The sequence below is a fragment of the Urocitellus parryii genome, chromosome 2 (genome assembly GCF_045843805.1).
Source record: "Urocitellus parryii isolate mUroPar1 chromosome 2, mUroPar1.hap1, whole genome shotgun sequence".
Classification (NCBI taxonomy): domain Eukaryota; kingdom Metazoa; phylum Chordata; class Mammalia; order Rodentia; family Sciuridae; genus Urocitellus; species Urocitellus parryii.
In genome coordinates this window covers 30,682,101-30,697,176 of record NC_135532.1, presented here as the reverse complement: position 1 = coordinate 30,697,176, position 15,076 = coordinate 30,682,101, and the positions used below count along the sequence as shown (strand labels likewise).

Genomic DNA, 15,076 nt, shown 5'->3' with positions numbered 1-15,076 from the left:
CTAAGTTTATGCTATTTCAATTCTGATTCACATCACACCTGATTATTATTTTGATTTTCCTCGAACTCCATACTGTATTCCTTATATTTCTTCTGAAATTTTGTTCTTCTGAAAGTTTGTTCTGATCACTGGGTTCAGAGGAAGTTTAACTCTGGAATTATCAAACATTTCTTATTTATAGTCAGGCTCTTACCTACAGCTCCAATACTAGCTGTTCTTCCTTCCAGCCTAGATACAGTACTTATGTTCCTGAATACACCATATGTATCCAACTGGCAGAAACTGGTGAAACTCTAAACTGGTGAAACTTTAAAATTTATTTCTCCACAAATTTTCTCTCCCTCCTGCCCTCCCTCTTTCTCCTTCCCTACCTTTTCCTCTTTCTTTCTTTAATTCTTTTTGTGTGGTACTGAGAATTACATAGGTGGATCTTGGGGTGCTCTAGCACTGAGTTACATTCACAACCTTTTTATTTTTTAGCATGAATCTTGTTAAGTTGCAGAGGTTGGCCTGGAACTTTCAATCCTTTTGCCTCAGCCTCCTGAGCAGTGTGCCACCATGTCTGGTACCCAAACACATTAAATATATTAAAAAATCTTCCCCTCTGCTTAGCTCTTGCAGCATTCACTATTTACAAAAATTATTCAAAACTTAATATCAGCTGCCTTAAACATTCTTGTTTATGTAGATTTCATTTATCTATCTAGATTGTAGGTGCTCCAAATTTCTTGTATCTATATTAATTTCATTTTTTCTCATTGTTTTAATGTATAGTTGAAATAATTATTTAAAATCTCACAATAAATTCTTTTAAAAAGTCAATGTCTATACACTTTTTATGTCACCAAATGCAAAACAAGAAAGAAAGATACTTTTAAACTCCCCTGATGGAACTCTGCCAGCTCTGGCTTAGAAATCCAAAGGTTGTTCAAACAAGAAAAAGAAATATTGATCTCTGTATTGTTCAGGGGAAACTTCTGGAAGGAAATGGCAATATTATCAGCTCTCTTCAGATTCAGACACAATGGTCTTTCCAGAGTTAGAGAAAGAGACTCCCAGAAAGCAAAAGTCACGAAGTGGGTGGTGGTTTTGGTGGAACTGTACCATATTGTTAGAAATCTACCCTACATAAGCAAATTCGGCAGAAAAGATTGAGAGTAGGAGAGGCCTTTAGAATGATCATCTAGGCAATGTTTCATCCAGAGGGTGGAGTGTGTTCCATCTGAGAACAGTAAAACCGTTTAATATGAATGTCTGCTAGACTAGAAACTGAATCGGAAGTGAGGTATATCACTTGTTTTACACCCAACAGCTCCAAATAACTAGCACAGCCAAGGAAAAAAACACAAGACCATCTAATGATAGGCTCTGAGATAAATCTCTGAAGAACAGATAATAGAAAGACTTAACAGGGAATATGAAAAAAAAAAAAGAACACAACTCAGTCAAATGTAAAGAAAATAATAGCCTGAAAAATCAAGTAAGGAAACACATAGCTGAAAATAATACACTAAATGAAAAAGAAGAAACTTTTAATAGTTTGAGATCCTTAATATGAGAAAAGACATGGATTTTAAAAGATAAGCGGCAAATAACAATCTGAATTTTGGCTGATAAATTATATTTTTTAAAAAGGAATAAATGAAGATAAAAATTGATTTAAATTTTCTCTCTTAATGGGAGCGTTTTAAAATGTTGATATGCTTTTCAGTACAAAAACAGGAGAAACACATTATAGGTTATTTAAAAAAATTAAATATAGCTCTAGGAGAATGAATAAAAAGTTGACTACATTTTAAATCATTAGAGAAGTGGGTCAAAAATTATTCATGTGGACAAAAAGAACAATACAATATGAAAGGCAAGAAAACATAACATTCTTTATATTTCAAGTACATACGTTAATTCTATCTATATATTTAAGTAAAATGCCAGTTAAATAGTATAATACATTTCTTTTAATTTTGAGGGAGTAAATAGTTCTTTAAGATACATATGTGTATACTATATATTTGAATATATGAATGTATAAATATATAAGTAATTAAAATGCGAAGAGATTTCAGCATTCAAATAACTTTAACAATAACAAATCATGTTCACCTGCTTATTTAATACATATCTATGTTATCCATGTTTAATGTATGCCTATAGTATCCACAGTCATACCTGTATATGATAGATTATTAAAAAATACTATTACATAATTATATTCTAAATCAATGATTAAGAGCAGTACATTGCCCTAAGTTGATGGTTGTGGGCATTCATTCATAACAAAATAATAATAGTTGCTTAAATTCATTTAAGTGCAGAAAGTTTCCGTAGAGCCTAATTTATAGAAGGAAACCCTTTGTAGTTAACATGAATGAGGTCTTTTGGAGCTTAACTTAAGAAACAAGAAAGAGGTACTTAAATCTCATAGACATATATTTAACCAGTGACAACTAGTGATTTAGCAGGAAAACAAAGCCACTACCTCCTTTTAATTTACAAGCATAGTGACTGTTGAGGTGGCTGGCAGTTACTCATCATTTAGAAAATGTAATCTGATTTTTTATTTTTACTTGAAGATTTTTAAGGAAAAAGATGCTGTAACCCAATCATGCCATAATCCAGGTGACATCTGTACTAGGCAGAATCCTGTTGTTATTCTCCTGTCTAGCTGCAATTGCTGAGAATGACAAAGTAGTGAAATTACATTTTCCCATTATTATTTCCAGACCCTCTCTGGCAATGGTTTGTTGACTCTAATAAACCTTCAGACAAAGCTGTCAGCAAAGGAAATGGCAGAAGGAGAGCAAGGAAAAGCCTCTTCAACAACAAATGCATCTAAAACCTTGGTATTAGCTTGTACAGCTTCTGATAAAATTTAATGTGAGTGCTTCAATATTTATCTTAATGCTGCTCTGGAAGCCCAAAGAGAAAAATATATCACATCAAGTCATATTAACAATGATTTTGATGAACATAAACATATTGCAAGTTTAAAAAATGAGATGTCTTACCTGCTATGGTATTAAGAAACATCAAATATTCAAAGTTTGAAATTTCCCTTCTTTGCCAGCGCTGAGTCATGTTGGAAGATTTATAAAGCTGTCGAGGAGTGGCCAATGATATCCTCCTGTTAAGCACACCATAACAAACACAGTCTCTCTTAGCTCATGGCTTTTAAAAATCCAGTATTAACTAAAATATTGGTTTCGAGTTACTCAATTTAAAATACTTTATAGTTTGTTTTTCTTAGACAAATATTAAAAGATATCTTAATTTTGGAAATAAGCAATATTTGAGAATTCTATTACAGAGAAAATACTGAGGATAAGCCTATTTGAAAGCAATTCTATTTGTGAAAATATAACAGTAAATGGGTATTTACAAGTAAATAAGAAGAAAAAAGATAAAACCATACTCAAAATAAATCAAGGTAGTTTTTATACAATACAATAAATCTACCCCATGTTAACAAGCTAGATAGGTAATTTAGTCAAATGTCTGCTTGCAAGCATTTGACTTAAATCTTACATAACAATGGTGGCTGTCACTAATGTGTATGCCTGCTTCCATACAGTGTGTGTAAGGCCTCTACACACAATGTATATCCCCTCTAATGAGGTCAAAAACAAACAACTGAGAACTGAGAATAAATGAGTACTTCCAGAAGAAGGGACATAAGAACAGAATTAGGAAATAAATCAGAAAAAGTTTTATAGATTATAATACTTTCCAGGTTCAAAGTGGTTATCTAAATATAATAGAAATTGGTATATTTAGAAAAAATTATGATAAAACTTACTGAGTTTTTAAAATGATCAATGAAGTTTCCCAAACTTTTAAAATTCATTGGTGTCTCAGCGATTTTTCATGGTACCCTTTGGCCAAGAGAAATACCTAACAGTTCTGTTTATTAAATAGTTAGGTCTATAGTTAGATCTAAACAACTCAGAAAATACTGAATGTCTGTTATGATTTTGAAGTTGTCTCCCAAATGTTCACGTGCTAGAAGGTTGGTGCCCTGTGGTGGTATTGAGCCTGCATGAAACTTAAGAACTAGGATTTTACGGAAGGTATTAAGTCACCGGGTACTGTCCTTGGAAGGAATTCATGATGATTCCTGAACTCAGTGAGTTCTCAAGACATCAGGCTGCTATAATGTGAAGCCATTCTGGGTCTTTGATCCCTTCTGCATGTAAATGTCCCCTTCTGCTTCTCCATCATGTTGTGACATAGCAAAGGGGCCCTAGCCAGAGGCTGAACAGACAAGGCCTCCTGTTCTTGGAATTTCAGTTTCCAAAAACAGTGCATTAATAATTACAACAATTAATATAAAAAGAATGTGATTGTTTTAAGAATAATGAAAATAATACTTAAAAACTAAAACACAAACTATAGTCCCTGGCACATGGGAAGTACTCAGTAAACAAAAGCTATGAACAGTCATTAATTAAAGGGTATTCATTAGGTTATTCTAGCTTAATGGAAATATTACCTTTGTTCTAAACCTTTGCTCATTAATCAACCATCTAATTTGTAGTGTGATCTCTGTGGTGGGTGTGCCCAAGAATTGGCCTAAAGAATTTTGAAGTCAATTGTTTTGTTAATATACCGGCCTTTGAATTTGAGTGTTTTGTTATTTTTGTTTAAAATTAGTATCTTGAGGCTTTAACTTAAAAGGTCCCTAGAGTTGGGTAAACTCTGCTTAACTGATAAAACCCAATGTCAAAAAGCAAAGCAAGGAATAGATCTCTAGACGTTTTTGTGACTCTACCAAGATATGGAGAGGTTCTACCTGTAGAAGTCAGGTATCATTCCTTCTCTTGACAACTCTCTAAATATAAGTAGACCTTATCCCCCCACACACACATATACACACTCATGGATATGCATATCTACCTATTTGAACCTGTGTATGTATGTGCATGTATGTGTATGTATGTATATGTGTATAATGCACATGGTTTTTTTATGGTTTACAAAGTGCCTTTTTTATTCTCTCAAAAAATTCTCGAATGATTCTGTAAAGATATTGTCCCCATTTTATGGTGGGTGAGAGTGTCATTCCTCTTGCCTGGAATTATCCAATCAATATTTACTGAGTTCCTACTAAATACTCGGCTCTTATTGCTACCCAGCTTATAAGTGGCAGGTCTAAGCCTAAGTTCAGTATCCTCCTAACCTCTTCTGTTCTTTCTAAAACTACATGTCTCAGGAAGTAAAAAAAAAAAAAAAAAAAGAAAATAAAAGAAAGAAAAAAGAAAAACTAAGCCTATAAGAATAGTATTAGGAAACTAAGAATTAGTTGAACCTTTAGGGAAAAGTCAAGCCATGGACAACAAAGGGAGTGAATGCCTTCATGAATTAACAGAGAAAGAAGCAATGCTTATCATTTTCTTTGCTTTCAGAACAATAATCTTCCAAAAGTCAAAGTGAGATCAAATGTAGTTAAAAGAGAAAGGATACTCATAATAGGTAAGGAAAATAGTAAGAGCACTACTGGTAGTTTTAAATAAATCGAGATTCAGGTTTAGACTAGTCCAAGAGCACTGAAGGAGATCACACATGCCTTCTAGAAACCCGTTAGTAAACTTTCAGCAGTCATGGTCATTGAGAAAGCTGCCAAGAGGTAGGAAAAAAGTTAGATGTATTTGTGAGTTCTTAATGTTCATTTCTGGAAAAATTCTTGAATTGATGAGTAAACAAATAGATTGCACTTGGGAAAGGAGGTAGCTATTACTGTGAGTCAGCTTTGATTCAGTAAGAACAAGTCTTGCAAAACTAACCTCATTTTCTTTGATAGATTAAATGCATTTTTTTCTTTGACCTGTATTTTATATAAGTGCTTCATTATCTACTAATGTCTTAGTTGAATCTTGTCATTCTACTAGGAAATATCCTGAGCATGTGCATACATGTCAGTGAATTGCTCTTGTACAGTATGTGAAAAGAAAATAGATAAGATGTAATACAAGGGAACTCCAGCTGAATAGCACTTAAAAAGCACTTTTGCAATTAGGCAATGTGCTAGGTGCTATAGATTAAAAGATAAATAAAACACAGTCCCTGTCTTTAAAATGTCTGTAACCTATTTAAGGAAAGATAGACAAAGATTAGTTTTCTTTCTATTCAGTTAGTACACTGCAGGAGTCTTCAGGAACAAAACAGTATGTGGTAGAAACTGTTGCATATCTACTCAAAGCCTTTCTCCCTTCTTCTACAATAATGCAATTCTTCTTTTGTTCAGGTAGGAGGCAACAAGGAGTCAGAGGTATATTTGCCATAAATTCTAGGGGATTGTTGAGCTAAGCCATCAAACTCTCCCTACCACTTTAGGAGTGGGAAGGTTGTCCCATTCTGACCAAACAGGCTTGACATTCTGATCAAACAGACTTAAGATATAAACATTACTGGCGGTCCATGAGAAATGTATTCCTTCCTAAAACAGCTAAGTTTAAAGAGAAATCCTTTGTATCTTTTTTTTCCTACTTAATGTAGTTGTGTGAGGATGTGATGTATGGAGCAGTAGTGTTAATTTTGTGAACATGAGGCCAACTTAAGAGTCCTGACTGACATCACTGAATCTCTAACTCAATACTGATAATGCTTTACTGTAGGTCTTTTGTATTAAGTGTGTGCATGTGCACACACACACACACACAAACACAGAGAGAGAGAGAGAGAGAGAGAGAGAGAGCAAGCGCCCCTACTTTTAGTTGGGTATTCAATTACTTAGCATCAAAACCAGACTAATTGCTATTAGCAATAAGCATAATGATTGTGTTTTCTGCTCGAAGTAGTATCTTTTAATAAAATAAGGTTTCAAAATGATTCTTCTAAAATATCAAGATGAAACATTTACATAATAGTTAAAACTGTCACGATTACTGACTATTACTCAAGGTAAACTCTATGAATTTTATTATACTAATGAAGAAGCACATATGCATAGCATTTAAAAAAGCATAATTCATATATTATTGTACAGCAATTAGTCATAAACATCTTGAAGCTTTTGGTATGTTTCCTACAAGAAAATAAGAAACATGTCTTCTTTGTACACATGTAATTTTACCTATGATATACAATCAACTTTTTTACTTATTCACCTAGATATGTGTTAAATAAAACTCTGCTTTAACTACATTGTTATTTGCAAAATAGCTGTTTTCATAACTTCTTTCCATACAAATAACTCACAGAGAATGAAAATTCCTTGGTCCTTGAAATAATTATAATGGTGCAACTACACTGACATTTCTGTCATACCAAGATTGAAATATGTGAAGAAATTTAAGATAGTGTGTGATATAATAATTACCTGGCTTGTGGAAGACCATAGCTGGTTCCTACTCCAACCCGAGGCAAGCTATAAACAACTTTTTTTACTGTTGCTTGATCAGGAAAATTAAACATTACAGAGGCTGTGGTAAGAAGAAAAGAACATGGTTTAGAAAACCAGAGTAGAACTAAGCATCAACTTAAGAAATCATTTTCAAGTGTCTATCATGGTTTATTTGCAAAGGTAATTAATTTTCATGACAAAATAGCCTTATCTATAGCTATGTCTATGTGAAACAAGGATTAACATTTTCAAACAAATTATTTTTCTCTTATTTTTAAAAATGAATTTTTGTTTTAGCAAGAACCTACCCAAAGGAGAAATAAAGTGACAAAAATCAAGACAGCCTTACACCATATAAATGAATAACATCCAAATGTGAGCACATTTTTCTTACAAAGTATTTAAGAACACTTACTTCGGTTTGCCATAAATACTTCCAGAGCAGTGTTTTGTAGAAGATAACGTCTAGAAAATACGGCTCGTATCTCACTGAACATCCATTTTCCATGAAGTCCTTCCGTGTATGCTAGAACCTGAAATAAACAGTTTAAAGGTAAGTGGAAATTGTTAAGTATTATTTAAGACACTGACAGTATCTTAGTTGGTGTTCTACTAGAGTCAGTAAATTGGGGATTATCTTTCTGGATTCATGATAGTCAATTCACTTGATACTGTATATTTTGCAAAGTTTTTGCCTTTCTAAATTGTCTTGGTTGGCTTATGAGAACATGAAGGAGTGGAAAAATTACATTTTCAAGGTGACCTTGTGACTTAAAACAAAATATATTGTTTTGAGTTTTGCATATCATTAACTGGATCTGGTGACCACCTGTAACATATCCTGTTGGTTCTTTCCGATGTCCCTTCTCCCCTTTCTTCCTTATTTAATGGAAGCCCAGTTATTGTGAAAGAGTTTGTTTAATCACCCCAGGAAATGGATCATGATTAGTTTCAGGTAGGACTCAGCAAACTCTTTCTGTAAAAGGTTGGATGGTAAATATTTTAACACTTTGCAGGCCACGTGGTCCATTACAACTATGAAACTGCCATTGTAGTGTGAAAGCAGCCACAGACAATATATAAATAAATGGGTATGAATAAGTTCCAATAAAGCTGGATTTGGAATATTCAGGGACCAGAATTTTGCTTAACCCATCGTCTAAGCCAATCATAATATTGTTATTTTCTGTTTCCCCAAATTTCCAGACCCACCATTGGCTAAAGAGAACACGGCTAGAGGCAACCGAGGATGTTTTAGAAAAGGAAAATGAATTACATGTAGCTGGCACACCCTTTCTGCCTTCTGGCTTGAATGAAAATGTGATGGCTAAAACTGTAGCAGCAATTGTGTAATCATGAGAGAGGAAAGCCAAGGTTGGTCCTAACAATGAACTACTGGTACAATCTGAGATACCATCCATGTCAGGACTTCTTGTTACACGATATCAATTCATATTAGATTAAGCCATAATTATCATGTCTGCAACAAACTGATACACCAGTGTATTTTAACAATACATAAATTCATTTTCTACTTGCTTTTGTGTACTTATGTTTGCTTTGGTGGAAACAGGAACTGATTTTTGAGTTTTATATACATTAGATTTCTTAAACTTTGAAAAGAAGTTATAATTTCCTTTGTGCATACTCTTTCTTTAGAAAATAAACATAAAATACATATGCATATAATATTTTTGTCCTTTTGTTTTGAAAAATCACATTTTCTAACCCTTAATTCAGTTTTGTCTTTCTCTAGAAACTGGAAGGTTTTTGGAAGTAGCCAGACAACTACTTAAATCCTGAGCCATTTTGGAGTCAGACTTCTATTAAATGTCAGCTCTGCTATTTGTTAACTATAGGACCTTGGGAAAATTACCTAACTCCATTAGATTTTTGTCCTTTGAAAAACAGTGACAATAATACCTATTATTGGTTAGTTTAAGCAAAGCTGATGAAAGTAAAGTATATGGCCCTCATTATTATGTTCATAAGTTAAATATGTTCTTCTTGTTGAACAGCATATGACAAGTGTTTTTCCATTTCTAAATGCAAAACTTCTTTTTGTATATTTCACAAAAGGGTTATAGTGGCTTTCCATAATTTATATTTGTAAATTCTTAGTCAGCTATAATGGTTTCCAGATTTGAATTCCATGGAACAGTGTGTGTGCGCGCGCGCGCGCGCGCGTGCGTGTGTGTGTGTGTGTGTGTGTGTGTGTTTTAAGAAAAGGGAAGGAATACTAACACATGGTTGCTAACTTCTTTTGTGTGGGTGAAATAAGAAACATTATAAGACAAAGTTGAAAATGTGTTCAAGTATGACCATTATTTCACTAAAAAAATTTAAATTTGAAAACTCAAACAATAAAATGAGTAAAACACAAATCTTCCTATGAAACCCATGTTGGAACCCTCATACCACTATTGGTATGCCAGGAAAACACACACACACACATGCACACATGCACACAGACACACACACACATGCACACAGACACACACACAGACACACACACATACACACAGATACATCTCACATATGCACCCCTTATCATATCTGTACCCATTTTTGTCTTTGGAAAAAATGATATAACTCAAAAAACCTAAGTTAGTTTGACTCCTGAAGTACTCCTTGTAAAAAAAAAATCTGCCAATTTTGAATTTATGGCCTTTCAGGTCTGCCTTCTCCCTTAAGTACTTGCTCTATGACAATGAATCTGCACCCTTTAAAGATTTTTCCTCTGCTGGATGACATGATGTTAAACTCTGTCAGGAAAGGGCACTGAAGAGACCATGCAGAGGAGTCCTTTCTTCCCATTCTCGTGGGCTCACTCAGCAGGTTCCTGGGCCCCAGCACCCAGCTTCTGGGGTGCATGATAACTCACAGCACCCATTGTCCAGAAGTTTTCTAAGTATTCTCCTTAGCTAGCAGTTTCACTAGCTCCCTGGAGGGTGGATTTTTGGAAAGTTCTGGAGGACAGAGGTCCAGCAGGCTGCTCTAGCTGGGTCCCAGAATGAGCTACAGCCAGGCCCTTCCCCAATAACCCTGAGGGACCTTATCCTTGGATTCTATGATAGCCCTAAGACTACTGGCTACTCCTTATAGGTTGTATTCCTACACAGAGTGCTTGATTTCTTACCAGCCATTTGTAGCACCAATTTCCTTACATAATTTATATTATAATTATTTATATCACACTTGTTCTGTCTACAATGGTATGAGGCTTCTCTTCCCTAACTGGATCCAGACTGATCTCAAAGCTTAGTGGGATGATAATGTAGTGAGACCTTAGACACACCACTTGGGAAGTGTGTGGAGGATAAAGCCAAAGGTTGTGAGACTGAAGGCAGAGTGACCAGATGGGATACTACTCAGCCAAGTGATGAGGACTTTAATCAATTTGTATACATTTCAGAAACATAAAGGAATATCATTTATAGTCAATTAAATGCTGAGTTTATGGCATGTTTCTATAAAAGTCTGGGCTTCAAGCCCAGGTCTGAAATATGAACTGATACTATAAAATTGTCTCTGTTTTATTTATACCTTTACTGGTTACATAATGTTCTGTGAGTTTTAGGACCTTCTATAGTAACTCTTTATGTTTGTTTTTCATTACAGTCCAAGATATTCTCTTAAGTCATTTAAGTACTTTCATCTATACTTGAGATTTGTGGTTTTGTTTTCTTTGTTAAGTCAACCTTCCCAGATCATCTGGTTTGCCTGCTTGCTTCTCCAAATCATTGAATACACAATGAAATCTATTGAACAAATATTAACTACCCCATTCAGTTTTACCTTCTGAAAGTTGAATGAGCATAATTTTTATTATGTCATTCAAGTTATAAACAAGAATATTAAAGCGTCTTGTGTCCAAAGCTTATGGACTTGAGCTATTTTCAGCTGATGACCTGGTATCTAGAAGAAGTGAAGGAAGAAAGAGCTCATGTGAGCCTATGCCCTGAGGTCTGCCCTACTCACTTAGGAGCTGAAGCCCACAGGAAACAACACAAAACAAATATAATAGAAGTGCTGTAAACCTTCTATCCAAATGTGGGCTTAACACATATTATCTGATGATCATGTTGAGGAAAAATAGGGCTGCTGTGCACTCAGGTGTATCAGACATGTATAATGTTGTCAGAAACATGTATATGACTGTCACATCAGGTTCATCTTTTTTTCTTCTAAGGCAGCTAATATTGTGCAAACTAAAAAGTCCTTGTTTAGTGATGGCTTCACTGATCTCAAATCATCCAATACATATATCAGAACAAGTCACAGAAATACTTTTTTTAAACAGAAAAATCTAAATTTTGTGCCAAGTTATTTCCTGTTAAAAATGGAGGAAATGGCTGCAGAAAGTCAGACATGCTCTTCTTGGTGCTTTATGAAATTGTCACTAATCGACACTTGTAGCTTCAACCACTGAATTACAGGATTTGTAATGCAATGAAAAGTTATAAGTCTCCGTTACCTTATGACTCCATATAAACCAATAACTCAGGATTAGAGCAAATATACTCAAGATGAAATAGTTCAAAAGATATTTCAGGTTTATATTCACATGTGATTAACCATGCTCTTTTCATAACTTCCAGTTGAATGGAGGGGATTTTAGAAAAGTCACACCACAAGATGGAAGAAGCCTGGATTCTACAACGACCACAGGAGACAATCTCTGGCTGATGGCTACTGTGTGGAACGTGGGGCAAGGTGGAACAAGGGAGCAGCTGTGGAACTCCCTTGACCCCGCTCCTTGTGTCTCGGTGACAGTGTTTTACTACCAAAGGCATGAAAAAAATATTAGAATGGGTTCTTTCTCATCTCTTTTTTCACATTACCATTCTCTCACTAAAAATATGAACAGGTAGCTCTCTCCTGGTGTACAGGCTGGGGTAAAAGATCTAGTGAGGGGATGGGAGCCTCAAGCAATGGCACATTCAAAATGCTGATGGAGGTGTTAGGAAGTGTATGCCCCCATGACTGGCTTAAGAATAATTCTGTTACAAGTTGGATGGTTTTCCAATTCTTTACTTTCAAGGAGGAAGAGTTAGATCTAGTTGGGCTGTTACTGAAAGACAATTAAAAATAATGATGATAGACTTCTAGGTGATTTTTAGCATTCAACTTGGAAAAGGGACAAAACACTAAATAACATTGCTATAATAAACTTCAGCATCCTTCTATTTATGTATGTGAACAAGATTTTCAACATATCTATAAAAAAGAAAGGAATAACTCTAATATTGATTTCTGTATTTTTCTGGCAATAAGTAATATTAATTTGTTAGCTATGCACCTCAAGATGAATTTTGAATGCCAGTTTGCTTTTTAAAATCGATAATTGATTTTAAAAGTGCAAAATATATTTATGTTGTTGAACAACTATAAGCTCAAATAATTGTAATAACAACTTATTCCAAATAAGCACTTAAAGTTTATAGTCTCAGAAATGAGTCAGTTGTGAACAGGAGAGACTGAGTCCCTGACTTTCAGGTGTTCGCAATCAGGAACAGAATCACAAATAACAGGTAAGTGGAATAACAGTACCCCAAGCAGAAGGAAGAAGATGTATGGAAATAAGGCACCATGGGCAATGGGTCCAAGCTTTCTGAATATAGCTTGTGAGGAGGAGAGTATCAAAAGTAAAATTAGAATAATAAACTATGAGTGGGAAGCCAAGGCGTAAGGCTAGATCTTGCAACTCATGTTGGAGTTTGGACTTGGTCTGAGAACAATGGAAAGCCACCGTAAGATTGTAAAGAGGCAAGATGATTAAATTTATACTTTAGAAGTCTTCATTATGGCTATGATGTAGAGATTATTTTGACTAGAGAAAAGCCACACTGTTCCAAAAATCTTTGTAAATGGTATTCTATAATTATAAGTAGAAAATCATGGACTCATTAGCAAAAAAAAAAAAAAAAAAGAGTATTATTTATACTTCTTCAACAGTGTCTCTCACACTGTGGTAAGTACTTTTAAATTCATCTATTTGATTACATATATCCCCTAAGAAATGCTAGACTTCAAAAGGGTGGAGACTAGATTTGTACTCTATTTAAATTTCCTTACAAAACTTGCACATAGATGCAACTCAGTCAAGTTTTGTTGAGTAGAATATTTAACAGTTTAATTTACAAATGAACTGAGTTGCAGCTGGAGTCTTCAGAGCCTACTTTATCTTCAAATGTGTACTCTCCAAATTATGGTAAAACTCTTGAGATGAAAAAATGGTATTGGCAAAGTTGCTTCATTTTGTCCCATTCATGAATGTCCCCGTGGGTAAATACTAAATCTTTGGCTGTGTTTCATCATTTTCTCAAATTTGGCATATGCTAATAATCTTATATTTCCCCTCTGATGCTATTTTTAAAAAGGATGAGGGTGAGAGACCAGAATTCTACATTATATGAAAAAACACTCAACATCTCTAGCAATTAAAGAAATGCAAATTAAAACTACACTAAAATTTCCTCTCATTCTAGTCAGAACAGCAATTATCAAGAATACAAGTAACAATACATGTTAAGGAGGATGTGAGGAAAAATGTACACTCAAATGTTGCTGGTGGAACTGCAAATTGGTGCAAACCACTCTGTAAAGCAGTATGGAGATTCCTGAGAAAACTTGGAATGGAACCACCATTTGACCCAGTTATATCCACTCCTCAGTATATATCCAAAGGACTTAAAATCAGAATACCACAGTGACACAGACACATCCATGTTTATAGCAGGTCAATTCACAATAGCTAAGCTGTCAAACCAAACTAGGTGCCCTTCAACAGATGAATAGGTAAAGAAAATGTGAAATATATATATATATATATATATATATATATATATATATATATATATAGACACACACACAATGGAGTACTACTTGGCCATAAAGAAGAATGAAAATGGGCTGGGGATGTGGCTCAAGCAGTAGTGCACTTGCCTGGCATGCACACGGCGCTGGGTTCGATCCTCAGCACCACATATAAATAAAGATGTTGTGTCCGCCAAAAACTAAAAAATAAATATTAAAAAATAGTCTCTCTCTCTCAAAAAAAAAAAAAAGAAGAATGAAATTATGGCATTTGCCTGAAAACGGTGAAACTGGAGACTATCACGCTAAGTGAAATAAGCCAATCCCCCAAACCCAAAAGCCAAATATTCTGTCTGATATGTGGATGCTAACTTACAATAAGGTGGGGGCGGAGGTGTGTGTAGGGAAGAATAGAAGTACCTTGGATTAGACAAAGGGGAATAAAGGGAAAGAAGGGAGAATGGGAATGGGAAAGTTAGTAGAATGAATTAGATATTACTTTCCTATGTGGGTATATGATTATGCAACAAGTGTAATTCTCTATCATGTACAACCAGAAGAATGAGAAATTATACTCCATATATGTAAAATATGTCACATATATTTTACTCTCATGTATAACTAATAAAAACAATTTTTTTTAAAAAAAAAGAAAGAAACTACTTTCTGGTTTCTAGAAACTGGAATGTTAACTTCTTTTGTACTATTCTACATTGTGACAATTTTTAAACTATTCTATTTGTATGTCTTCTGTCTTTAGACTTTTGTTTTCTTCTTTTTCAGGTTATTTGTAGTTCTGAATTAGAGGATTATTTTTGAACTAGTTTGTTCATGAGGTCTCATTATTCAGACCCCATAAATTTTCTTTTTGAAAATATTTTACATTAAAAACTTAGACATAGAAGTGGTACAAGATTA

General features: G+C 34.3%; 1 protein-coding gene across 1 annotated transcript in view; it reads right to left on the bottom strand.

Moving 5' to 3' along the window:
* Positions 1-15,076, bottom strand: part of Nbea (neurobeachin) — a 620,123-nt gene that overhangs the window by 100,371 nt on the left and 504,676 nt on the right. Inside the window, exons 41-43 of the mRNA XM_077795156.1 lie at positions 7,755-7,872; positions 7,316-7,418; positions 3,009-3,124 (exon numbers count right to left, since the gene is read on the bottom strand). Of these exons, the coding sequence (XP_077651282.1) occupies positions 3,009-3,124; positions 7,316-7,418; positions 7,755-7,872 (337 nt within the window). The remainder of the gene's footprint in view (positions 1-3,008; positions 3,125-7,315; positions 7,419-7,754; positions 7,873-15,076) is intronic.